The 26,973-nt window shown below is 35.3% G+C and overlaps 1 protein-coding gene across 1 annotated transcript; it reads right to left on the bottom strand.

The window, feature by feature from the left end:
• Window positions 1–17,363: 17,363 nt before the first annotated feature.
• On the bottom strand, window positions 17,364–18,859 carry LOC113350592. The gene is made up of 2 exons (XM_026594735.1): window positions 18,257–18,859; window positions 17,364–17,873 (listed from the first exon to the last, which is right to left on the bottom strand). The coding sequence occupies exons 1-2, from the start codon at window positions 18,857–18,859 to the stop codon at window positions 17,364–17,366; spliced, it is 1,113 nt and encodes a 370-aa protein (XP_026450520.1).
• Between the last annotated feature and the right edge of the window lie 8,114 nt (window positions 18,860–26,973).

Below are 26,973 nucleotides of genomic sequence, written 5' to 3' on the forward strand. Positions count from 1 at the left end.
GAAATTTTCGTCATTTCCAAGTACTCCCACGATTCCATAGATGTTCAATTCAGCATCACAGTTGTTGAAGATCCGTAGCCATAACAATAAGAAAACAAAAGCTCTCAACCATTGTTATATAGTGTCATAGTATTATTACACAGCATCAAAGTTCAATTGTATCACAACTTCGACAACAATACTATGGTGATATGTATCACTCCCCCTTAGTCAATACTTTCATCTCACATGAAAACCACTCCCCCTTACATAATGATCCGAAAACCATATGTATCTGTAGTGTGAACTACACATTATATTTTTTGCTCTATCAATTAAATTTTATTACTCAAGGGAAAACAAAACTTACAAAAGTATCAGAAACTAAACAAAAGAAGAAACAAAAAAATAAAGGAAAAAACTAGGCCCATTACTATAACCCAGTACCTAACAAAATTCTGTAATATTTTTGCTCTGGGTTTTCCATCTCACCTATGAAATCAGGTTTATTTGTATACTGTAAAAAATCCGTCTCTCCAAACCTGATCCTCTTTTGGCCAGCTTATTAGCACTAAAGTTTGTTTTCCTATAACACTGATTGAAACTTATTCTTATTGCAAAACTGTTTACTCTACTCCATTTAGTCTGAAGAAACCAAGGCAAATTTCTTGTTATGAACACATTTATTACAACCAAAGAGACTGATTGCGCCAGTAGCTCCTCCACCCTTTTTTAAATTTCCCATTCTGCATCACATATTAATTCCATAAACTCTTCTATAACAATTGTAGCTATTCCCAAACCCCTAGCTTCAACAAATAGGAATTCCCCCTTACTATCTCTTCATAGAAAACCAAATCCAGCATTCCCTGGATTCCCTCTTGATACTCCTTAACATCACACTAATATTTGTTTCTTGCACGCAGGTAAAACTTCAACTCCAGAATTTTCTTCACTCCCAGTGGTCTTCTTTCCAAATTAAAATTTCTTAGCACCTGAAAGTCATAACTACATTCCCACATTACTCCCTTCATCCTTATCGAGCATTCTTTTTTGAATTGCATAATCCTTTTCTTCAGTCTATTCATATCTGGTTTCTCCTTCACAAACACAATTTTGTTTCTTAAGAACCATATTTCCATCATTGTAATTGAAGCAGCTAAACTCCGTACTTCCTGAATTGCACTACTCTTCTGTTTAGCAAAGTTCATAATATCAGTATATGACATAAGATGCTTGAAAAAAAAACATACTACCAAGCTATTTCCATATTATCTGACTAAAATTGTAGTACCACAACATATGCTCAAGACTCTCACTATCATTTCCACACAAGTAGCATTTGGAAGATAAGATGTAACCCTTCTCCTGCATTTTCTCATCAGTAGTACATATACCCCTTACCATCTTCCATACATTGCTATCTTTAGTGGGATGTAAAACAGTACTTCATACCTTTTTTGCCCAATCCACTTTATCATAGTGTTTCCTTACACATTCAACTGCCGATTTTACTGAGAAGGATCCACTCAAGCACCAATTCATATTATTTTATCTTCATTAACACCTATCAATGGAAATTCCTCCACTTCTATATATTGTAACATTTCTTGTGGAATCATCCATTCACCATTTATTATCAACTCAGATACTCTCACTTCTTTGTTCTGGTTTATGTAGTCATCCTCTGGGAAAATATCAGCTAATGGTTAGTCTTTTATCAACACATTTTTCCACACTGAGATATTCACACCTGAGCCAACAATCCATCTGCAATTTTGTTTAACATCCTCCATAACCCATTTTAGCCCTAGTGGAGTTGAAGATTTTTTATATCCAGTACCCCACTCTCTATCCACTGTGAAATTTTTTTCTCTCATAAAAATAGCCCATTCTTCTTCATAATTCAAAATCTTCCATAAAAGCTTCATTAGCATTACTTTATTTATAACACTCAACCTCCTCAAACCCAAACCACCTTCCTCCAATGGAGTACAAACTTTATCCCATTTTATAGTGACCATCTTTCGAATTGAAGGATCTCCGGTACATAGAAAGTTTCTTATCATTCTTTCACAAGTCTTGACAACACTAGCTGGCCATTTGTACACTAACATGTTGTATATAGGAATACTACATAATACAAATTTAACCAAAGTTATTCTGTCCTTGAAAGCTAATAGTTTCCCTATCCAACTTGATAATCTACTTTGTATCATCTCAACCACCCCCATACTGAATCTTATCTTACCATTCCTGGCTTCAAAATTACTCTCAAATACTGATCTAGGAAGCTGGAGAGAGGCATTTGAAATTCACCGTCTATCTGTTGTTTTCTCATATCTGTAACCCCTCCCACAAACACTTTTCTCTTCATTTGATTTATTACTTGTCCAGAGGAAACTTGATAATCACTTAACAACTTTTGAAGTGAATGGATATTCCTTTTATTTCCATTAAAGAAAAGAAAAACATCACCAGCAAAAAGAATGTGAGTTGGCTGAGCTCCTCCTCTATTCACCATTGGCACTATATTCTCTTGCACTAATTTGCTCAAGCTTCTAATAAGTACATCTTCAGCAATAACAAACAATATTGGAGACATGGGATCACCCTGTCTCAAGCCCCTACTTACTGAAAAGAAACCCACTGGGCCACCGTTAACAGGGACATATATTCTTGCTGATACAAACATTGTATGTAACCATGAAATGCATTTTTCTGAAAAACCAAATCTTCTCATGACTTCCCATAAAAACTCCTAACTCAAGGAATCACATGCTTGAGTAATGTCTAGCTTTAATCCCACATTTCCACATCTTCTTTTGATGTCCAGCTCATTAACCATTTCTGAAGCAAGCATAATTTTCTCTTGTATACGTCTCCCTTTAAAAATGCCCCTTGCTGCGATGAAACAACTTTTTCTAATAACCCATACATCCTTGAAGTAATTATCTTAGTAAAAATTTTGAAACTAAAGTTGCTAAGACCAATATGCCTAAACTTATTAGCTTTCCTTGCACATTTTACTTTTGGAATTAGGAACTGAAAATTAGAGTCCATACCTCTAGTAATAAATCCTTGTCTCCAACATTATTGTATTGATTTTTGTTAGAGCATTGATCGGTTGAACCCAGCAAGCGTTGGTATGTCAAGTTTGGTTGTCATATTTTAGTGAATCAAAACTCATGTTAAGAGTCGCTTGATTATATACTAGAGTCAAATTCGTATAGGTTAGCTTGAAAGTATTAGGATAATGAGACATTACAAGTATTGTGAAGACTTGAAGATGTGAAGAAGCAAGGAGCTACAATAACAACAATCATCCTTCCACTTGAGGTTAGTGATATTTGATTTGAACTGTATCATTCCCTAACATATCTTTCAAGTCGTGCATATTGAAAGCAAAACTGCGAAGCATATTTGAACTCTAGATAGACATTGTATTAAAGAATACAATACGAGGTTTATTGCTTAACTATTAAACTTTGTAGATAAGACATCACCATAATCATTTGAATGCTATTATGATTATGTATGGGCATGAGGTGAGGATTTCATCCTAGGGAACAATGTTTTACATGTGTTCTAAGGAAGTAAGTTCATAAACTTGTTTGTGAATCGAAAAGGAAATCGCTAGGCGTTATTGGTTTTGTTATTCATTGCATATCTTATGAACAACCAATATGTGTGATTGAGTATAACCGTTCACGACTTGTTTGTGTTCTTGGTAGAACTATTCACAAAGGCCTGACTTATGTTTTGGTATGACTTTTATTAGTGAAACCGATATTAAGTAATCACCTGAGATGGTATGATCGGGTTTGTGATTTTATGTCTGACCAAATATGGGAAAGGGGAACCGATCCTAGTAAGAGGTGAAGTGCATCACAAAGAGGAACCGATCCTTGTATGAGGTGCAACAATGTTTATAGCAGAAAGTGGAACCGATCCTATGAACATGTGCAACACGTTTTTAGGCAAATGGGAACCGATCCTATGGACATGTGCAACACATATAAGTTAGATACCATGGAAGGTAGAACCGAAACTTGTTTTGGTAGAACCGTTAAACCCATGATTGTGATTGAATGTTATTTAATCAATCGCATAGTTCTTGAAAGTCAGATGAACCATTCTAAACTTGTTTGGAAGTGTGGCAAATCGGTTTCAAGGTTGTAGGTGTGAAAGAGAACTTACAAAGTAAAGATGTCGACATACTTTGAACACGTGCTGTGAATGTTTATTTCTTTAATTGTTCAAAGTTATTCCTTAATAGCTAAGGGAAGAGAATCTCAGGATCGAGCATAAATAAGTTAAGAATCTTTTAATTGAGGTAATTAACTTCATTTTTGGGAAAATAAGAATTAGTAATGTGCATTTACTAATTAGAGATTTTTTGAGAGATTTCGATCATTATTTTTGGACAGAGCATTTCCAGGAATTATGGAAACCGAATTTTTGCTTTAATGAATATCTTGAGAATATTTTCGGTTTTGGAAATTCCTTGGTGTTCAAACTTCATTGTCTATAAATACTTGCAGTTTTCCTTTCTAGCAAACTAATGCTTCGTAACAACAAGCTTCCTCTTTGTTATGTTCTTACTGGTGTAGCCGCCTATTCGGAGAGGAGAGTAACCTAATTAGGCGAAATATCTTACGGTCGCTCAGTTTAAAGTCTTCTTTGGGACTGACAAGCTTTGGCGTGTACCGTTGGTGGAAAACTAGATAATTGTTGTTTATCTTTTGTTTTCATTGATTTGATTGACTAACGGTGGTTGAACTTTGATTGCACCTAGTTTGTTTATGCTTGAGAATATTCTCTTCTGATATAAGATTCACTCAAACTAGTTCAGAGTTTCGACAAGGATATTTAGACTGTGTTAGTTCTAAAGACGATCTCGTGATAATCCATTGTTAACAGACTCCGTTCTATGTGTGATTGATCACAAGAGATTCAAGTGATTGTGTGTAGGTTATTATTGAAGATCTAAGAAGATTTGAAGACGAAGAAGATATTGAAGATTTCCGATTTGTGGGTTCATAATCTTTGGTGTGCACCATACTTGTTTCGGTAAAAGAGGATCCAATAAATAATCGGTTTATCCCTGCGATAGATTGGATTGACTAATTGAGTAGATCGACATCAGCACAATTCTTTGGATTAATAGTTTTGTTGGCTTAATGTTAAACGATTACTTTGGTAATTGAACATAAGATAGATCTAAGGACCTGACGAAGGAGTTTATGTTAAGATAAACAGAAGAGCCTTTGTCTGACTCATATCACTTGGTTGAATAGAGTTGATACCAAACATATTTTTTGTTCCTTTAATGCTTCGAATACGAACCAAAGGAATTATTCCAAGTACGTGACTTATTTATAAGTTGGAGGCGTGGGAATATAGGCGGAACTAGGTGAACTATAGTTTTAGTTGCTTGGTCTCAACTATATGAAGTTAGGTGTAATTTTGTGTAGCGGCTTAATCCTGAGAGTATTCAATTCTGGACAAGGTCCCGGGGTTTTACTGCATTTGCGGTTTCCTCGTGAACAAAATCTTGATGTGTCATTTACTTTATATTTCCGCATTATAATTGTTTTATTATAATTAAAGTAAATTACACAAACGTCAATTCCTATTTACTTGATAAGTGAATCCTATTGTGTTTGGTTAAGTCCAAACCTTTTTATCAAGTAACATACTTCGTCGTTGTATTGTCTCGATCTTGTATCCATAGACGATCATACGAAGTGTGAACCGATTAGTTGTATTATCTCGACGCAGTCCATAAACAATCACTTTCGGAGAAAGGACTTATAGGTAGGAAAAGTTTTAGCTTGAGGTATATTTGGGTACCCTCGCCTTTTCAATTGGTATCAGAGCAGGAAAACACGAAAATATCTAACAATCTGTGTTTGGTGCAATCCAACCTATAAGAACGAACTCGAGTTCTCATGAATCGACTTCAATTAACGTACCGCCAAGTTTTGATGGAACAAACTATCTATGGTAGAAATCTGCTATGAGATCTTTTGTTCAATAACGAGACTTTAATACTTGGATATTAGTCGTCGATGGTTATATTTGTCCAAAGATAGAAAATTCAGAAACTGAGTTTAAACTCTTAGTAGATTTTTCGAACGAAGAAAAGGCACTTGCAAAGCATAATTCAGATGGTTTGAATGCTATTATTCAAGATGTAAGTCGTGATTTACAACATCATGTGTCAACATGTCAAAATTCAAAAGAAGCTTGGGATAATCTTCAGATCGTATTCGAAGGAGATTCATCAGAGAAAGAAGCTAGACTTCAAACTCTCACTTACGATTGGGGAAAACCTTCGAATGGATGACAATGACACTTTTGAAGAGTTTCATATTAAACTCTCTAATATAATTAATGCCTCTTTCTCGTTAGGAAAGACTATTTCTGAAAAAGATATAGTACACAAGATTCTCATATCATTGCCATCTAGATACGATTCTAAGAAGCATGCAATCACAGAAGCAAACGATCTTTCAACTCTCTCACTAAGCACACTCGTTGGTAAGTTAAAGATCTATGATCATGAATCACAGTCTATTCAAGGTAAAGGAATCATTTTTAAAGCTGCAAGAATTCTGAAAGCTCCAATGAAAAGGAATAGACAGATGGATGATTCAGATGAAAATATTGCAGAAAATTTTGATGATGAAATTGAATAATCATTGCCATTAATTACTAGACAGTTTCGCGATCTCTTAAAGAAACGAAACAAGAGATTCGTTAAGGATACTTAATGATCTTCTCGCCCACATGATCGAGTTCCTGTCAAAAAGGATCATGAAGAAAATGATGAATATCATACATAGTCCTTCAAGTGTAAAGGATTTGGTCATATTGCTAAAGACTGTCCCAATCTTAAGAAATACACTAGAAGTAAGGCATTGGCTGTAACTCTAGATGAGACCTCTGATTCATACGATTCTGAAGAAGAGGAAACAACTACTATTGCATTTGTTGTCAATATTATTTCTTCCTCCCCCATTAGTGATTTACCCATTTTAAGAATGGACATGTCTTCCGATGTTATTAAATCACCTAATGGTAAAGGGAAAAATAAGACAAGATGCAGAAACTGTCTCAAAAACAGAATTGCTAAGAGTTGCATATGCAATTCCAGTCAATCCCAAGATAATTCGTTAGTTCGAGGTAACAAAAGGAGATATTTTCATACTATACTAGATCAAGAACACTATGGTTGTTCAAAATTCCATAATGAGAAAAAATCTCATACTAATGCCACTTGATCGGTATTAGAATTCTTTCCTCACCACGTGTGCCAAATCTTTGAGTGAGGAAGAAGAAAAATCAAGGCACTTTTGTGTTGATTATGAAAATAATATCTAGTATTTGAAGATATTTGATATATTCGTATTTTTAGGAATATTATATTTTCGGTAGTATGAAAATTATAAAAAGATCCTTCTTCTAATTTGGTCATTCCTTGTCCGAACTATGGATCTGGATCAAATGGTTTCTCTGGAGAATATGCTAGATCATAAAGATCGTCTTAAAACTAAGTCTTGATCATCCCTTGATATTAAGAGTAAAATCAGAAAGGGAGATTGCCTTACCAAGAAGGAAAGAGAGAATACTCTGAAGAAATATCAGTGTATTGAGGCGTTGACACACTTTTGTGCTCAATCAAAGACATCTTACATACTCTTGCAGAATCCTTCACGAAAATTTCTCATCTACAAGAGATTCTGGTCAAGCAACAAGGTTTTCTACTTGAAGAAATTCTAAAGCTGAAGAGTAGTAACCCACCTTCATTCAGCTCTGATATGAAAGACTAGGATGCAAGAAAATAGACATAAATTTTTGATTTCTTTCAATGATTATATTGGTCTATTATAAATAAAACTATTATGATAAGCATGTATATGCTACATTTTATACCCATATTTATATTAGATATGATACAGTATTTTAGTTACTAATACTATTTTAGTGCTTTTGTAGAAAGTATAAGTGAAATCGGTCATCCATCGAATAAACAACAAAATGTGAGACTTAATGGTGTTTGCGACGAAAATGGAAAAATGTGGTTGGCCTGGTACTTCCATATATCAGCAACCACAATGATGAAATGTGGTTGGCTTCGTATTTCCATGTATCAGCAACCACAATGATCAATTATGCTGGCCTGGTATTTCTATATATCAACAACACTTATTATGCTGGCCTGGTATTTCCATGTATCAGCAGCCGGGTTTGCCTGGTATTTCCATGTATCAACAACCACAATTATGAAATGGGGTTGGCCTGGTATTTCCATATATCAGCAACCACAATGATGAAATGAGATTGGCCTGGTATTTCCATATATCAGCAACCACAATGAAAAAAATGACAAAATGTAGTTGGCCTGGTATCTCCATATATATCAGCAGCATAAAATTGTTTCATAGGCGAGGCACAAATGCAACAAATGAATTGAAATCAAAGTGGGGTTGGCACATGCAAACTGAAAATGGGAGTATTTTATCTTTCTTACTTTATTACAAATATATTCCACCGGGAAAGATAATTTATTTTCCATATGAAGAATTAATTGAGGAATATTTACACGTGAGATCATTTTGGAAATAAAGTAACTCTTTCTTCATTTGGGAGATTTTGGAAATAAGGAGAGATTATTATTTCATTGGAAGAACGAGATGGCAATACTATTTGGGGAAAGATACTGATGACGACATCAACTTGCATGCAAGATATTTTCATAGAATAATTTATTTTGATTCTTTGATTAATGAAATAAAAGAAAGGGAAGGTTATAAAAAGGGGGATCGGCCAGAGAGCCGTTCACAGAGAAGAGGCGACAAGGGTTTGGTGTATTTTGAGTTTTGTTTTCTCATGGTTTGCTATATTGTTTGTTAGGGTTTAGATTGAAACCAATTTATTTATATAAACTCTACGATGATATTTCTAATAATGATTCATTGATTAGTGATTTCTCTTCATATAGCTTGGTGTTTAATCGATTATGTGATTTTCTTGATTACTTATGCTTTTCAATTTGATATAGCGTGCTTGGTTAAATTATTTGACGCAATATACTTTAGGACTGATATGTAATACTTTAGAATCACTACCCATGAAGCGAAGGAAATTACAGCGGAGAAACCATATTTTAGAATTTAAACATATTATCTTCCGAGACATGAGATTTATTTCAAAATTTGTCTTAAGTAATAAATAGAAATTAGTAGAGTCTTATATGATTGAATTGGTGGAAATAGAAAACCCTAGCAACCCTAATAACCCATTCTCATTTGTTTATCGTTAGAATTATTATTATTTCATTTTGTTTCTGAAAATCGTTAAAACATTATCTTTTTGATTATTGTTTTTTGGTATTAGTTGGTAGAAGTACTTTCATACTCCTCGTGGGAACGACCTGTACTTGCCATTGTTCCACTAGTTAGACACTGTGCACTTGCAGTATTTTATTGTAAGTTTCTGAACTTACCAAGTTTTTGGCGCCGCTGCCGGGGAGTGGTTGTGTAATACTCTCTGATTGATATCTTGTACATAGTTTATTTTCTTTTATTTTTTTTCTGTACATGATTTATTTTTATTTTTCTTTTAGTTCTTTTTACGCAGTTTGCTTGGAATTTTCCAGGTACCTTAGTTTGAAGTGCTACCAACGAAAAGATGCACTCGCAAAGCTTTTGCAAGAGCCACTTGGAAGATCCACTAGAGGTTTGCTTAGCTCATTTTGGGTATGATTTTGATTATGATAGTGTTATATGTGAAGTCAACACCTTATTAGACTCCACACCACTGCTAAACACTAATAAATGGAAACCCAAACTAGAACCTCTAATTTTTTCAGAGTCTCGACTAGTTCTATTAGACGAGAAAGCTCCGACCTTGACCCTTAAGTCATTAAGTTCTGATTTTTTTTGTCTTGATGATATTGATAATGAAACCGTTTTAAATGATAATGGGTCTATGAGTCGTGATATTATTGCTCCATTGATTGCGGAAATCATTTCAGCTGATTTAGAACCTGATTTAGAGAGTGCTCTGCGAATAGAAATTGTCAAACAATCTGAACCTGTTGCTTATGAGAGTGATGTAATTTGCACTTATAATTTTCTAGTGGGAATGAATTTAAACATCTTTTTGGAGGTTTATAGTATTTGCAGGTGCATATTTTCAGCTGACCAGATTAGTTGGGATGATCCTCAACTTTTTAGACTATATATATATGATTGGATGTCTAGTTTAGGGTACCAACCTCACCTTGTTTGAGACTACATGCTATTGGAAAGTTGGGAAACAAATACATTTTGCTTCATGGGAGTCAACCCATCAGATTTGTTCCTCTACTCTATCTCTTATTTTTATTGTTTATTTTTGTATTTCCCATCTTAATTTCTACGTTGGATGACTCAATTACATTGAGGACAATGTAATGTTTAAGTGTGGGGGAGTGGATAATTATCCATAATTTTGCAGGTTTTCACTTTTTTTAGAATTAAAAAATAAATAAATAAATCAATTGCATAATATCTCTGTTGTGCTCGAGGACTAGAAAAATATAAGTGTGGGGGTGTTGATAAGCATGTATATGCTACATTTTATACCCATATTTATATTAGATATGATACAATATTTTAGTTAGTAATACTATTTTAGTGCTTTTGTAGAAAGTACAAGTGAATTCGATCATCCAGCGAATAAACAGCAAAATGTGAGACTTAATGGTGTTTGCGACGAAAATGGAAAAATGTGGTTGGCCTGGTACTTCCATATATCAGCAACCACAATGATGAAATGTGGTTGGCCTGGTATTTCCATGTATCAGCAACCACAATGATCAATTATGTTGGCCTGGTATTTCTATATATCAGCAGCACTTATTATGCTGGCTTGGTATTTCCATGTATCAGCAACCACAATTAAGAAATGGGGTTGGCCTGGTATTTCCATATATCAACAACCACAATGATGAAATGAGGTTGGCCTGGTATTTCCATATATCAGCAACCACAATGAAAAAAATGACAAAATGTAGCTGGCCTGGTATCTCCATATATATCAGCAGCATAAAATTGTTTCATAGGCGAGGCACAAACGCAGCAAATGAATTGAAATCAAAGTGGGGTTGGCACATGAAAACTGAAAATGGGAGTATTTTATCTTTCTTACTTTATTACAAATATATTCCACCGGGAAAGATAATTTATTTGCATGTGAAGAATTAATTGAGGAATATTTACACGTGAGATTATTTTGGAAATAAAGTAACTCTTTCTTCATTTGGGAGATTTTGGAAATAAGGAGAGATTATTATTTCATTCGAAGAACGAGATGGCAATACTGTTTGGGGAAAGATACTGATGACGACATCAACTTGCATGCAAGATATTTTCATAGAATAGTTTATTTTGATTCTTTGATTAATGAAATAAAAGAAAGGGAAGGTTATAAAAAGGGGGATCATCCAGAGAGACGTTCACAGAGAAGAGGCGACAAGGGTTTGTTATATTTTGAGTTTTCTTTTCTCATGGTTTGCTAAATTGTTTGTTAGGGTTTAGATTGAAAACAATTTATTTATATAAACTATACGATGATATTTCTAATAATGATTCATCGATTAGTGATTTCTCTTCATATAGCTTGGTGTTTAATCGATTATGTGATTTTCTTGATTACTTATGCTTTTCAATTGATATAGCGTTCTTGGTTAAATTCTTTGACGCAATATGCTTTAGGATTGATATGTAATACTTTAGAATCACTACCCATGAAGCGAAGGAAATTACAGCGGAAAAACCATATTTTAGAATTTAAACATATTATCTTCCGAGACATGAGATTGATTTCGAAATTTATCTTGAGTAATAAATAAAAATTAGTAGAGTCTTATATTATTGAATTGGTGGAAATCGAAAACCCTAGCAACCCTAATAACCCATTCTCATTTGTTTATCGTTAGAATTATTATTATTTCATTTTGTTTCCGAAAATCGTTAAAACATTATCTCTTTGATTATTGAGTTTTGGTATTAGTTAGTAGAAGTACTTTCACACTCCTCGTGGGAACGACCTGTACTTTCCATTGTTCTACTAGTTAGACACTGTGCACTTGCAGTATTTTATTGTAGGTTTCTGAACCTACCATATTATAAATAAAATTATTTGATTTATAATTTTTCTTGTGATAGTTTTCGGTTTACATAGCCTATGCTTGAATGCTTTTATCTTATTGCTATGTATGTTTATGGGATGTTTGATTTCGGTTTTACTATCTTAATATTCGATCTCATAATGTTGTGAACCCTTGTGGTTTGGGTGACTTTTTGATTTAGCAGGATTAAGTTCTATCCCATGTTGGTAGGCTTTATCAAAGAATCATGAGGGGTTCTGGTAGATACAATATGTGAAAAAGTCACAATAGGTTGAATCGGTTTTGGTTTAGCATAAAAGCATACGTGTTTCGACGGTTTTCAACTTTTGCTTGCAATTGTTAAAACCGATTTTAAACCTTTCTCTGGTAAAGGTTGGTTGTTGTTATTCTTTTGTTTTTCATAAGGATGACAACATGATGATATTTCGATATCAATTCTCCCTGGACGAAGATGCAATCATATTGGAGAAGTGGATGTGAAATTTGAGGTAACAATCTTGTTAGTTAATTCTTTTCCTGTTTAAGAAAAGCCCGAGTTTATATCATATATACTTATTGCTTTTGCTTAACAAAATTTCGATACAATTGATGTTTATTCCATGATGTGTGTGTGGATGTGTGTGATTCAATTGGTTCCGGTTAAGAAAAACTATTGTTATCTTGCTTTATTGTATGGTATCAATTTTTTAGGCTTACAAAATTTCGGTGAAACCGCGGTGTTTTAATGCTTATGTTGTTTCAATTGCTTCCGGTTGAGGTTAATAATTATGCAAGTTGATTTATTAGGTTTGTATGAATTATTTATGGCTTAACGAAATAAAAGGATTACGGGATGAGTTGTTTAGTCCAATTCGATTCCGGATAAGAGAAACTAAGTTAATTCTGATCTTAGTTAGACTTATCGAAGTGAGGTTTCGGTTATTCAATTCTAATCGAATGCCTTAACAAGAAATGCTAGTTAACTAACCTAGTACTTGTCTTGTTTAAAATTGAAAGGTCTAAGTTTATGGATAATTAGAACCTGATGAGAAAAATAGAGTTACCTTATTTTGGTCTTATTCGAATTAAGCGATTTTTTTTGAAAAATCGGTTTAGCAAAGGAACTAAGGTGCTTAGTTGATTTTTGTTTTTCTAAACTAAATCGGAAAAATTGTTTCGTACAATTGTTTCCTTGGTAACATATCATAATAAAACTACTTGTAGTTTCGGTTTTGATATTGGTTATCAGAACATGATGTGTGGAACCCTCGTGCCTAACTCTACAGGTTGCAAGTCTATTTTAAGATTTGTAAGATTCTTTTCGTGTTGTCCTTTGTTTTTCGTTTCTTTGTCATTTTATGACAAAAAGGGGGAGAAATATATGGAGTAAACAAGTAATACTGGCATTGATTTTATATTGATTGGTATCACTAAGGAAAAGAACATTGGTGCTTGAACGTTTATCTAACGAAAGAGTGAAAGCACAGACTAAGGGGGAGTAACATGTCATATGAATTGGTAGAACAAAGACATGCGGATTGAATATCTACCTATCTTCCTTAGGGGGAGTATTTTCTTTGTTATTATAATATCAACAACGACATTTTCAGGGATTGAATGTAAGCAGTTTACTGTGCTGTGGAATTCGGGAATCAAGCGTATGTGTAATGAATTCTTGTAATTTGTTTATCCATATGATGTAAGAGTTTTGTCACTAAAATTAACAAAGGGGGATATTTTTAGAGTATTCTCGGTTGAACCCACCAAACGCTGGTATGTCAAGCTTAGTTGTCATATTTTAGTGAATCAAAACTCATGTTAAGAGTCGCTTGATTATGTACTAGAGTCAACTTCGTATAGGTTAGCTTGAAAGTATTAGGATAATGAGACATTACAAGTATTGCGAAGACTTGAAGATTTGAAGAAGCAAGGAGCTACAACGACAACAATCATCTTTCCACTTGAGGTTAGTGATATTTGACTTGAACTGTTTCATTCCCTAACGTATCTTTCAAGTCGTGCATATTGAAAACAAAACTGTGAAGCATATTTGAACTCTAAATAGACATAGTATTAAGGAATACAATACGAGGTTTATTGCTTAACCATTAAACTTTGTAGATAAGACATCGCCATAATCATTTGAATGCTATTGTGATTATGTATGGGTATGAGGTGAGAATTTCATCTTAGGGAACAATTTTTTACATGTGTTCTAAGGAAGTAAGTTCATAAACTTGTTTGTGAATCGAAAAGGAAATCGCCAGACGTTATTGGTTTTGTTATTCATTATATATCTTATGAACAATCAATATATGTGATTGAGTATAACCGTTTACGACTTGTTTGTGTTCTTGGTAGAACTATTCACAAAGGCCTGACTTATGTATTGGTATGACTTTTATTAGTGAAACCGATCTTGAGTAATCACCTGAGACGGTATGATCGGGTTTGTGATTTTATGTCTGACCAAATATGGGAAAGGGGAACCGATCCTAGTAAGAGGTGCAATACATCACAAAGGGGAACCGATCCTTGTATGAGGTGCAACAGGGTTTATAGAAGAAAGGGGAACCGATCCTATGAACATGTGCAACACGTTTTTAGCAAAGGGTAACCGATCCTATGGACATGTGCAACACATATAAGTTAGATACCATATATATGTGGGGAACCGATCCTAGTACCTAGTCAACCGAATTTTGTAAATCTAGCGTGACTATGCACAGTACTCACATGGAAGGTAGAACCGAAACTTGTTTTGGTAGAACCGTTAAACCCATGATTTTGATTGAATGTTATTTGATCAATCGCGTAGTTCTTGAAAGTCAGATGAACCAATTCTAAACTTGTTTGGAAGTGTGGCAAATCGGTTTCAAGGTTGTAAGTGTGAAAGAGAACTTAAAAAGTAAGGATGTCGACATACTTTGAACACGTGCTGTGAATGTTTATTTCTTTAATTGTTCAAAGTTATTCCTTAATAGCTAAAGGAATAGAATCCCAGGATCGAAACATAAATAAGTTAAGAATCTTTTAATTAAGGTAATTAACTTCATTTTTGGGAAAATAAGAATTAGTAATGTGCATTTACTAATTAGAGATTTTCTGAGAGATTTTGATCATTATTTTTGGACAGAGCATTTCCAGGAATTATGGAAACCGAATTTGTGCTTTAATGAATATCTTGAAAATATTTTCGGTTTTGGAAATTCCTTGGTGTTCAAACTTCCTTGTCTATAAATACTTGAAGTTTGCCTTTCTAGCAAACTAATCCTTCGTAACAACAAGCTTCCTCTTTGTTGTGTTGTTACTGGTATAGCCTCCTATTCGAAGAGGAGAGTAACCTAATTAGGAGAAATCTCTTACGACCGCTCAGTTTAAATTCTTCTTTGGTATTGAGAAGCTCTAGCGTGTACCGTTGGTGGGAAACTAGATAATTGCGATTTATCTTTTATTTCATTGATTTGATTGACTAACGGTGGTTGAACTTTGATTGCACCTAGTTTGTTTATGCTTGAGAATCTTCTCTTCTAATATAAGATTCACTCAAACTAGTTCAGAGTTTCGACAGGGATATTTAGACTGTTGTTAGTTCTAAAGACGATCTTGTGATAATTTATTGTTAACAGACTCCGTTCTGTACGTGATTGATCACAAGAGACTCAAGTGATTGTGTGAATGTTATTATTGAAGATCTAAGAAGATTTGAAGACGATGAAGATATTGAAGATTTCCAATTTGTGGGTTCATAATCTTCGGTGTGCACAATACTTGTTTCGGTAAAAGAGGATCCAATTAATAATCGGTTTATCTCTGCGATAGATTGGATTGACTAATTGAGTAGATCGACATCAACACAATTCTTTGGATTAATAGTTTTTTTGGCTTAATGTTAAACGATTACTTCGGTAATTGAACATATGATAGATCTAAGGACCTGACGAAGGAGTTTATGTTAAGATAAACAGAAGAGCCTTTGTCTGACTCATATCATTTGGTTGAATAGAGCTGATACCAAACATATTTGTTGTTCCTTTAATGTTTGGAATACGAACCAAATGAATTGTTCCAAGTACGTGACTTATTTATAAGTTGGAGGCGTGGGAATATAGACGGAACTAGGTGAACTATAGGTTTAGTTACTTGTCTCAACTATACGAAGTTAGGTGTAATTTTGTGTAGCGGCTTAATCCTGAGAGTATTCAATTCTGTACAAGGTCCCGAGGTTTTTCTGCATTTGCGGTTTCCTCGTGAACAAAATCTTGATGTGTCATTTATTTTATATTTCCGCATTATAATTATTTTATTATAATTAAAGTAAATTACACAAACGTCAATTCCTATTTACTTGATAAGTGAATCCTATTGTGTTTGGTTAAGTCCTAACCTTTTTATCAAGTAACATACTTCTTCGTTGTATTGTCTCGATCTTGTATCCATAGACGATCACACGAAGTGTGAACCGATTAGTTGTATTGTTTCGACTCAGTCCATAAACAATCACTTTCGGAGAAAGGACTTATAGGTAGGAAATTTTTAGCTTGAGGTATATTTGGGTACCCTCGCCTTTTTACTTTTATCACTCCTTCTCCAATTATTTCCCAAGCATATCTATGAAAGAAACTAGGGAAACCATCTGGTCCTGGTGCACTATCAGCATTCAAAGCAAAAACAACCTCTTTGATTTCCTGAGATGAAGGAATAGTTTCTAATATGATATTATCAGCCTCATTAATTACTCCTGGAATTGCATTAAAAATATCCTCAACAAAATTCATCTCACTACTTGTAAATTTTTCTTCAAAATGTTCTCCAAGTAGCTTGCAATCTTCTTAGAATCTGTAATCATATTACCTTCTTCATTTTCTAATTCAGTAATTGAATTCTGAGCTTGTCTTATTCTTATGGAAGTATGAAAAAATCTTGTATTAGCAGCCCCATTTTTTAACCAATTTATTCTTGATTTTTGTTGCAAAATAGCTCTATGTTGCTCTGTGAGAATTTCTTGTTTACCTGTTGCACACACCAGATCATTTAGCAATGATATATTACTAGGATGTATGTCAGATATCATGGAAGCTTTTATCACCTCTTTTTCAGCTTCTTGTAACTTTAACCTAACATCACCAAACACATTCCAATTCCAGTCTTGTATTTTCTTCTTCATTATTTTCCTTTTGTTCATAAAGACGTAAACATAATTACCATGAATATTCTCATTTCAAGCCTCCTGAATCACCTCCTTAAAACTGCTCTCTTCCAGCCGTACTTTTAAGACCATGAATGAAATATTTTTTGGTTTATTAACATCCGTACAATAACCTAATAATGGACTATGATCTGTATCTCCCCTCACACTTACTTTGTAAGACCATTTTGGATAAGTATCCATCCATTTCAGATTATATAAAGCTCTTTCCAAAGTGCAAACAATTCTCTTATTTCCTACTCTATAATTACACCAAGTAAAATGCAAACTTGTTGTTGGAGCCTGTATGAGACAACAAGTATTAATACAGTTATGAAAATCCTGCATTGCCACTCCCAAAGGAGATCTTCCACCCTTTTTCTCCTCAGTACTTAAAACTGTATTAAAATCTCCTATAACTAGCCAAGGTAAATTCATAATACTTATTTTCTCCAATTCCAACCATAACTCCCTCATATCATTAGCTAAAGAAGCTGCATGAACTCCAAAAACAAGAACACCCCCTACATCCACTGTAATCACCTGTTTAGTTATTGAGACAATAATTGGTGTAGTAATAGATGCACTCCAAAAAAGCCAAATACTCCTTTTACCTCCATTCACAGAATTATGTATAACCATATGATTTATTCCTTTAAGTTTCAGCTATTTACTATCTTTTGAATTCCATTTAATTTTTGGTTCAACCACAAAACACAAAGTAGGACTAAATTGATTCATTAAACTTCTGAGTTTGTCTTTTCCTTTATCTCTTCTTAAGCCTCTGACATTCCAGAATATTGCCTTCATTTAGAATTAGAACTTTGAGAAGAAACAAGACTTCTCATTCCCTTTTTCTCTTTTACTAAATTAAGACCTCACTGTCTTCTTGTTGTAATTAAGCTTATAGGATTTGGTTTCACCACCTTCTTAATAACTTCAGAAATTCCCACTTCATCTTCACCTACTACTTTTACCACTTGAACCGTTGAAAAACTACTAGAGGATACGTCTAAAAAAATCACATTAATAGGAGGAATATCCCCAGTATCCATTCCTTGTAACACATGAAACTTACCTGAATTGCTCTTATTACCTTCAGAAGCACACTCCACGTCTTGAATTATTGGAGGGATAATTACATCCACAATTTCATCTTGACTTACCACTTCCTTCTCAATTGGTTGTTCTCTTCTTTTGGGAGTATTACAAAAGACTTCCCTCCTTTGTTCTGCTACCCTTTTTGATTTAGCCTGCCAAACATTCTTCTCCTTATCTACCTCCTTCCTTTTTGATCTACACTCTTCCACCAAATGACCCACCACATTACAGTGCTTACCTAACTTAGGTGATTTGGGAATTCTGATCTCTTGTAGAAATCCACCATACTGAGTTTCAACCCAAATATTACTAGGAATTGGTTTCATAAGATACACTTCAACCAAAACATTAGTATGGTAACCAATCTCTCTTCTTAAAGTAGTTTCATCCACTTTGATGGGTATTCCTACAACTTTACCTAATTCCATAACAATTTCTTCCTTCTAGTATTCAATACATAAACCAGGAAAATGCACCAAACAAATTCTGTCGAAGCTTTTTGATTAGCATGGATGAAGTTAAGTTCTCATTCCCTAAGTTGAAGAGTCTGAAGCTCAACCTCCCAAAAACCACCAAATAAGTTTCTTATCAATTTCATTTTCAAGCTTAATTATGAAGAATCCTTTACCTAGAGGTATGAATTGACATTTACCAGTAAGGCTTCATTGTTTCCTAAGAGAGGATTCAACTGTTTCCATTTTCAATTTTACTAAATCCAATCTTTCAATCAAACTATGCTGCCATTCAACTAAACTTTCATCAATATCCTCATCAGAAATATAAAGAGAAGGATGCTAACCTTTACCTTCAGATTTATTTTCTGCCGTCGACGAAAAATTTGAAGTAGATCTCATAAAATCCAGTATCGAAACACTTTCAGAATTAGTTCGAGATTTATTTGATTCATACATTATTAATACTACAGATTAGTACAATAAACACAAATCATTTGACCAGTAAGAAATCCAAACCCCGAATCTGTGAAATTTCTACGCTGAAAACGATGAAGAAACGAAAAAATTTATGCCTGAGTTTGTCGCCGATTTGCAGAGTTTTTCTCACCTCAACTCACCGCCGATTAGTATTTCAGTGTGATCATCCTTGATCATCTCTTTTCTTTCTTATTGTATTTCTATACTACTGAACTACACATTAATTCTCCCCATTTTTGTCAATAAAATTGGCAAAGGTACGAAAACTAGTGGAATGCTAATGAAATTTCCATAGAGATACTTCATGACCAAAGAAAAGCACATATCAACTTTTTTAGATGCAATCATAAAGCCGAAGATAAATGCATTCATCAAGGAGTTTATAAATATACAAGATAACCCCTATAATATTCCACAACCGCACTCCCCACAAAGATATGGAAATTAAGCGCAAGTTCAATTAAGAACTCTCCCCCATTAAATATCATTCCCGAAAGAACAACAAGAGCGACCTTACTTTCACAAGAAAAGAAGGATTTCTTTGGATATTAATAAATCACATAATAAAATGAATTTGTATCCAAAAATCTCAATTAAATTAACCACAAGAGAACCCATGATTAACTTAATCGGAATACTGAACCAAATTAACCACAAATGAATTCATGATTAATATAATTGGAAATGCTCATATAAGTAAACTTACGGAGCCGCGCAATATATACATAAAAAATATATCAAGGAAGATCAATACTGCGGAATAAACAAAGATTCATTCTATTTTCATCACTATTTGCACAATGACATATAATAGGCATATTTTTGTAAACAAAAATTCATCTTCTCTTCCATCAATATTTGCATAATGACATAATAGGCATAATTTTTGTTTGTCAAAAGTTCATTCAATCTTTGATCAATACTTGCATATCGACATGTGAAAGAGATAACTTTTGACCACGTATGGGACAATCATAGTTCACGGACGCAAACACACATATCCCATAACAATTTGCGATATAAAACCATAAAGATTAATACTGCAAAAATCATCTTCCAAATAAACTTTAGAATTTAAATAAATAAATCTAAAAACATTTCAAGATGAAAACATTGGACATAGCTATGTGTACTCACAATAATGGCTATTCCAAACCCTAGTTATCCTTATTAAACAAAAACAAGAATAAAATTCTCATAAGAAGTTTCCTAGACATTAAGACCTTTGAAAAGTTCTTTATCGTCCCCGAACTCCTTGTCGTCAACAGCCATAGGGACATAAGGTTCATGAAGGTAAGAGTTGATATCAATGAACCTTCTTGACTGATGCCGAACCAGAGTCTTCTGAATTTCAAGAGTCTTAAACACAAAAGCCTTTATTTGTTGAATCTCCTTTCTAGTTGCCTTCAACTCTTCAAGAACATCAGAAAACTTCCGAGAATTTGAAGGAACGACTCTTGGTTTTCTCACATTCCTTCTCTTTCTCTTCAGGTTTGGAGGTAACAGAGATCTTTCTTTTTCCTTCATGATTGATGGCTTAACAATCATATTGACATCTTTTCCACCCGAAGACATGGTTCTTGGAGTATCCATATGCATACGGGTTTGTGAGAGAAAATCACAATCTAACCTCAACAAGCAGTCTTAAGATAAAGAGTAGCATGGAAGGAAAAAGGAATGTAGGGTTACGAAACCTTTAAACACAGGTTCGTGCACGCACAACTCATAACCCTATGAAGGATAGAATTTTCGAGAATAACCCTCTTTTATTGAAAGACCAAATAAGTCATTTCCAATATCAATTAGATACGGAAGAATTCCAAACTTGCAAAGGCACAACAAATCTAAGAAAAAAACAAAAAACAAAAATTTCCCTAGAGCCTGAGGTGTGCACAATCTTGTCTCTTTTTGATCAGGTACATGAGATAAGATGCACCAAACAATACAATCAAGTTGTGCTGCGGTGAACAACAATCTGTCCATCATGAGCTTTTTGAAAGGAATTCATAGAACCATGTCTCTCCGAAAGTTTAGACCATAATTTTTCTTTCAGTGGCCTATTCTTGTTGGAAACTAATTTCTTTGAAGAAGATAAAATCTTACATACCTTAGCAGTTTTTTGAACAAGCGCAAGCTTGTTTGCTAGTCGATTTTGTCTTTGTTGAAGTTTGTTGACATATCTCATCTTGTGTTTGTACTTGAAACACTTTGAAAGTTCATGACCTTTGAGTGAACAATAAGAGCATGTCAACACATAAGATGATTCAAGTGCTCGAGAGGTGCAGGCTGCTAAGCACATAGTGGCACCTAAAAAATTAGACAGAGAGTTCCAACAGAAAGATCAATTGTTTCTTCCAGATTGGTTGGGTTCTCTTCTGAAAGGATATCAATATTGATGTATGTATTGATACAGATATCAAAATCAATATTTTCACAAAGAAGATCAACACTTGATTTTTCATCTTCGTTAGAATCATAGTTGTCAGACATTTCATCAAGAGTTGCAGCAAGACCTTTGTTCCCAGTGCATTTTTTCCGATTTGGACACTCATTTGCAAAATGACCAAAACCTTTACACTTAAAGCACTGAGGCATATCCTCGCCATTAGTATCATCATTATCCCTGTTTTTAGGAGGAACACTATTATGGGGTTTAACTGATGACTTGGCCTTGTCTTTGGAGAACCGTTTACTTCTCTTCAAAAAAAGATCTCTAAACTGTCTCGTGATCAAGGATACTGACTTGTCAAGATCTTAATATGATGAATCAGTCCCAGAAGGATCATCTTCAGAGATACAAACACCTTTCTCTTGTCAAGTAGATTAGTGTTTTTCTGTGCTTTGAAGGAAACATCCTTCCCATATTTGGATGTATTCTCATGATCAAAGATCTTTAGTTTCCCAACTATAGTATTTCTGGAAAGAGTTGCGGGATTATTTCCCTCAACGATGGCATGCTTCTTAGAGTCGTATCTAGATGCCAGTGATCTGAGAATTTTCATCACAATGTCCTTTTCAGGAATAGTCTTACCCAATGCAAAAGATGCATTAACAATTTCAAACACTTTGTGATTAAACTCATCAAATGAATCTTCATCTGCCATACGAAGGTTTTCCCAATCATAATTTAGGTTTTAAAGCCTAGCCTCCTTTTCACTGGTATTCCCTTCAAATACGGTTTCTAAGTTATCCCAGGCATCTTTAGACTTTGTGCACATAGTCACATGATGTTGAAGATATGTGGTAATGGCATGTATGATAGCATTTAAGCCGTCAAAATTTTGTTTTGCAGCAAGGATTTCTTCTGGACTATATCTACTAATTTCCATAGGTATTGATACATCACCTTCTGTATTAACCGGAGGATCATAACCATCAACAACACGTACCCATGTTTGAAAATCACGAGCTTGAAGAAAAGCATGCATAACAATTTTCCACCATAAGTAGTTTGAGCCATCGAAGACTGGTGGTATGTTTATGGAGATATAATTTCTGTCCATAGAGTCAGATCGCTACAAACACAGATTTTTGAGGTCTTTAAACGTGTTTACCAATTGAAAAAGTGGGGGTCTAACAACCTCTCCCAATATTTCACTTGAATCAATTCATGAAAATTATACCCACGGTTTTCAAAGATTGCATTCCTTATTATTTAAATGTTTTTGTTCATGAACGAACCGATTTAGAAAGTAACACACTTAAGTATGCGTACGAGTATGCGTACTTAAGTAACCAGTTTTGAGTTTGTTTAAGTTTCCAGATTCAGCAGAAATTCACAGACGTGAACTTTCCGCCAGTATGCGTACGGGTACCCGTACTTTAGGTAACCGGATAAGAGTTTTTCAAATTCCAAACTCAGCAGAAATTCACGGACGTGAATGTTCCGCCAGTATGCGTACCTTACCTAGTCTCCTTCAACCATTTTGTACATACACAAGTATATGCGTACTTTAGGTTCCCGGTTTATGGACTTATACAATAATGTGCGGACACACTATGCTTATATCCAAAGATGGTTACATAATCTAACTCTCATTTCAATCATTGAAATATTCTTAGAGGATGTTATGTAGTTGTTATTCACAAACTATTTTTCATAAAAGAGGTTTTCAAGTAATTGAAATGTCAACATGACTTTCGTCACGAGTCAAGATGAATTCGGCTAAAGCGAAATCTTACCACCACATATTTCGAGATATAGATAAGCGCGATAAAATCGGCTCAAAATAGCAAATGTGCATGATCGAAGTCTATATAGCTATACGAATTTTGTCTCAAGATAGGAGATAGAATAAGTATACTTTTGAGTGATAGATAAGTTCAGGTCTCCACATACCTTTAGTCGATGAAGATCCACCAGTTCTTTGAGTAGTTCTTCGTATTCATAAATGATGATCGCCGTGGAGTCTGGAGCTCAACTACACTTTACTATCCTAGTCCGAGACTTAACTATAAGTAGAGTATAAATCAAGACATATAGTTTTGGCAACTAAACTTGACAAACAAGCTTGAGATAGCAACTCTTGCTAGTTCGACCGAGCAATGCTATAGCACAAACTATTTTTCATCAAAGAGATTTTCAAGTTATTGAAATATCAACATGACTTTCGTCACGAGTAAAGATGAACTTGGCTAAAGCAAAAGCTTACCAACACATATTTCGAGAAATATATAAGCGAGATAAACTCGGTTCGAAATAGAAAATGTGTATGATCGCAGTCTGTATAATTATACGACTTTTGTCTCAAAATAAGAGATAGAATAGGTAGACTTTTGAGTGATAGATAAGTTCAAGTCTCCACATATCTTTTCTCGATGAAGTTCCACCAGTTCCTTGAATAGTTCTTCGTCTTCATATGATGATCGTCGTGGAGTCTGGAGCTCAACTACACTTAACTATCCTAGTCCGAGACTTAGCTATCAGTAGACTAGAAATCAAGACATATAGTTTTGGAAACTAAACTTGAGAAACAAGCTTGAGATATCAACATTTGCGAGTTCGGCCGAGCAGTGCTCTAACACATGTCAAGGTCTACTACTTATGATGCCGGGTCATTTAGATAGAATTTTACAGTTTTCTCCCTAAACTAAAAACCACCATTGTTGTGGGGTGATTTTTGGTTCTACAAGTCCTACCTGCAATACATCCAATTCCCAAGAAAGAGAGATAAAGAGAGAGAGTGAAAGATCCCCTCCATTGTACTACATGCCTCTTTATATAGAATTTTCAAAAGCCCCTCTTTTTATGATATCATGCCACATGTCCTAAACATCCTTAATTACCACTAATGACATCCCTTCTCTAATAAAACCTCGTTCTTTCCCATTAATTCCTCTCTTGTCATTTCTATCTTATGGATACTTTATTTGTGGACTTGGGCTTTAGTCCCCATGTTTCATGTTGGGTTTGCCTCCCTTTTGGGGGCGCGCTAGGCCGGTTAAGGGGGAATATTTTTCATGTATCAACATTAGTCCCCTGACTATTGGGTCAATTTTCAAATGACCCGGTAGTCACATAATGTCTTATCTTCCATTCTACTTTTCGGTAGTAGTTGTTGTCTTCTGATGATGTCGTCTAAAGTACCCATTATGGGCTGCCCCATATCCGGTTATCGTCTTCATATCTATGATCGAGTGACTCCGCAGCTTCTTGGATATACCTTAATCCTGAAAGTATTATCTGCGCTCATATCTTCATCATACCTTCAGGATGAACAAGTACGCTTATTAGTGCTGAAGGTGGAGGTGGTCATGTTGTGGTCCCTTAGGGTGATTCATCGAGACTAGGCGCGTAAAGCTTATGACGAACATGAAGATACTTTCTCACTTGCGTGGGGGTCGCAGTCGTATGATGAGATTATGGACGAACATGAAGAGAAGAAGATGATCGGGATTTGGCTTTGGCGAGTGTTTTGGGAGTGGGCGCGTTTAATGGTGGAGACTATGGATTTAGGTACTTCCTTTGGTCGTGCGTTAATAGCCGTCTAAACTTGTGCGGGTAGTCCCAGTGTTGTTCCATTCTTTTTGGATAGGCGAAACATGTCGTTTGGCAATGTTGGAGCTAGGTTGTAAAATGCGCCTACTACCTTCTTTTTTATTTTCAATGGAACGTGACGCTTGGTACTTCGCTTTGGTGGGGATGGGTGGAGCGTGTATTAGACGCGCCCACTCCCCTTTTCTGTAGTCGACCGGATACACGGAGCGGTCCGTCGCCTTCTTGTAGATCTGTGGCCGATCGGATGAGTATGTCAACCCGTCGCCTTTTCTGTATATCTGTGGCCGATCAGATGCGCGGAGCAACCTGTCGCCTTTTTTGTATATCCATGGCCTATCGGGTGAGTATGTCAACCCATCGCCTTTTTCTAAATCTGTGGCAGATCGGATGCGCGGGGCAACCCATCACCTTTTCTGTATCTGTGGCCGATCAGATGCGCGGAGAAACCTGCCGCATTTTTTTGTATATCTGTGGCCGATCGGATGAGCATATCAACCCGTCTTCTTTTTTGTATATATGTGGCCGATTGGACGCGCAAAGAAACCCGTCGCCTTTTTGTATATCTGTGGCCGATCGGATGCGCGGAGCAATCTGTCGCCGTTTTTGTGTATCTGTGGCCGATCGGATGAGCATATCTATCCGTCGCCTTTTTATATATCTATGTCCCATCTCAGGGCCTTTTGTAAACTCGTCAGCTGACCAGGTGTATATGCATCCCGTAGCCTTTTGTATAATCGTCAGCCAACCGAGTGTCTATGCATCTCAGGGCCTTTTGTAAACTCGTCAGCCGACCGGGTGTCTATGCATCCCGTAGCCTTTTGTATAATCATCATCCAGCCGAGTGTCTTTGCATCTCGGGGCCTTTTATAAACTCGTCAGCCGACCGGGTGTCTATGCATCACGTAGATTTTTATATAATCGTCAGCCAGCCGAGTGTCTATGCATCTCGGGGCATTTTGTAAACTTGTCAGCCCGGGTGTCTATGCATCCCATAGCCTTTTGTAAATTTATATTTGTTCAAGCGGCCTCCATGGACCTTTGCTAGCATAGTGCCCGGAGCACGTTACTAGATTTTGTTTTTTTTGTTATAGTCGATCATGATATTCAAAATAATATTGATGCTTTGTACAAATAAAGTGACAACTAAACATGTAACTAGATTGTATACATATTTCATGAAGTATAAATATTTATACGCGTGTGTTGATGGTGGTTTTTAGCTTAGGGTTAAAATCGTAAAACCTTAGTCAGACAGTGACGTCACACTTGAGTAATAATGTCTCCACTAGCACATTTATTGAACCATTCAACATGTCTGCGAAAATTACCAGGGTACCTTTTTTATATGCCATGCTCCACGGCAGAGCCCTCGGTACTGACTGGCATCATCTCTGCACATGCCAGCCGCGCATGCTAGCCAAACGTGCCAATCACGGGTGCCACATATTTTAAACTCGGGTTTCGACACGCTAAACCCTAATATCCATATCTCCTCGCAAAATGCATGCCAACCATGCCAGCCGCACGACAGTGCCAATGGCATGCCATGCCAGCCACATCTCTGCGCCAAAGGCATGCCAACCATGCCATCCACATCTCCGCGCCAAAGGAA

Source organism: Papaver somniferum, chromosome 2 (assembly GCF_003573695.1).
Source record: "Papaver somniferum cultivar HN1 chromosome 2, ASM357369v1, whole genome shotgun sequence".
In the NCBI taxonomy this organism is placed as follows: domain Eukaryota; kingdom Viridiplantae; phylum Streptophyta; class Magnoliopsida; order Ranunculales; family Papaveraceae; genus Papaver; species Papaver somniferum.

Bases quoted from the DNA above. Each gene is read 5' to 3' on its own strand.
- LOC113350592 (XM_026594735.1), bottom strand. From the start codon at position 18,859: ATGGAATTAGGTAAAGTTGTAGGAATACCCATCAAAGTGGATGAAACT. The intron at 17,874-18,256 runs GTGGTGAAACCA...ATAACTAAACAG, and splicing joins TTTCTGAAGTTATTAAGAAG to GTGATTACAGTGGATGTAGG.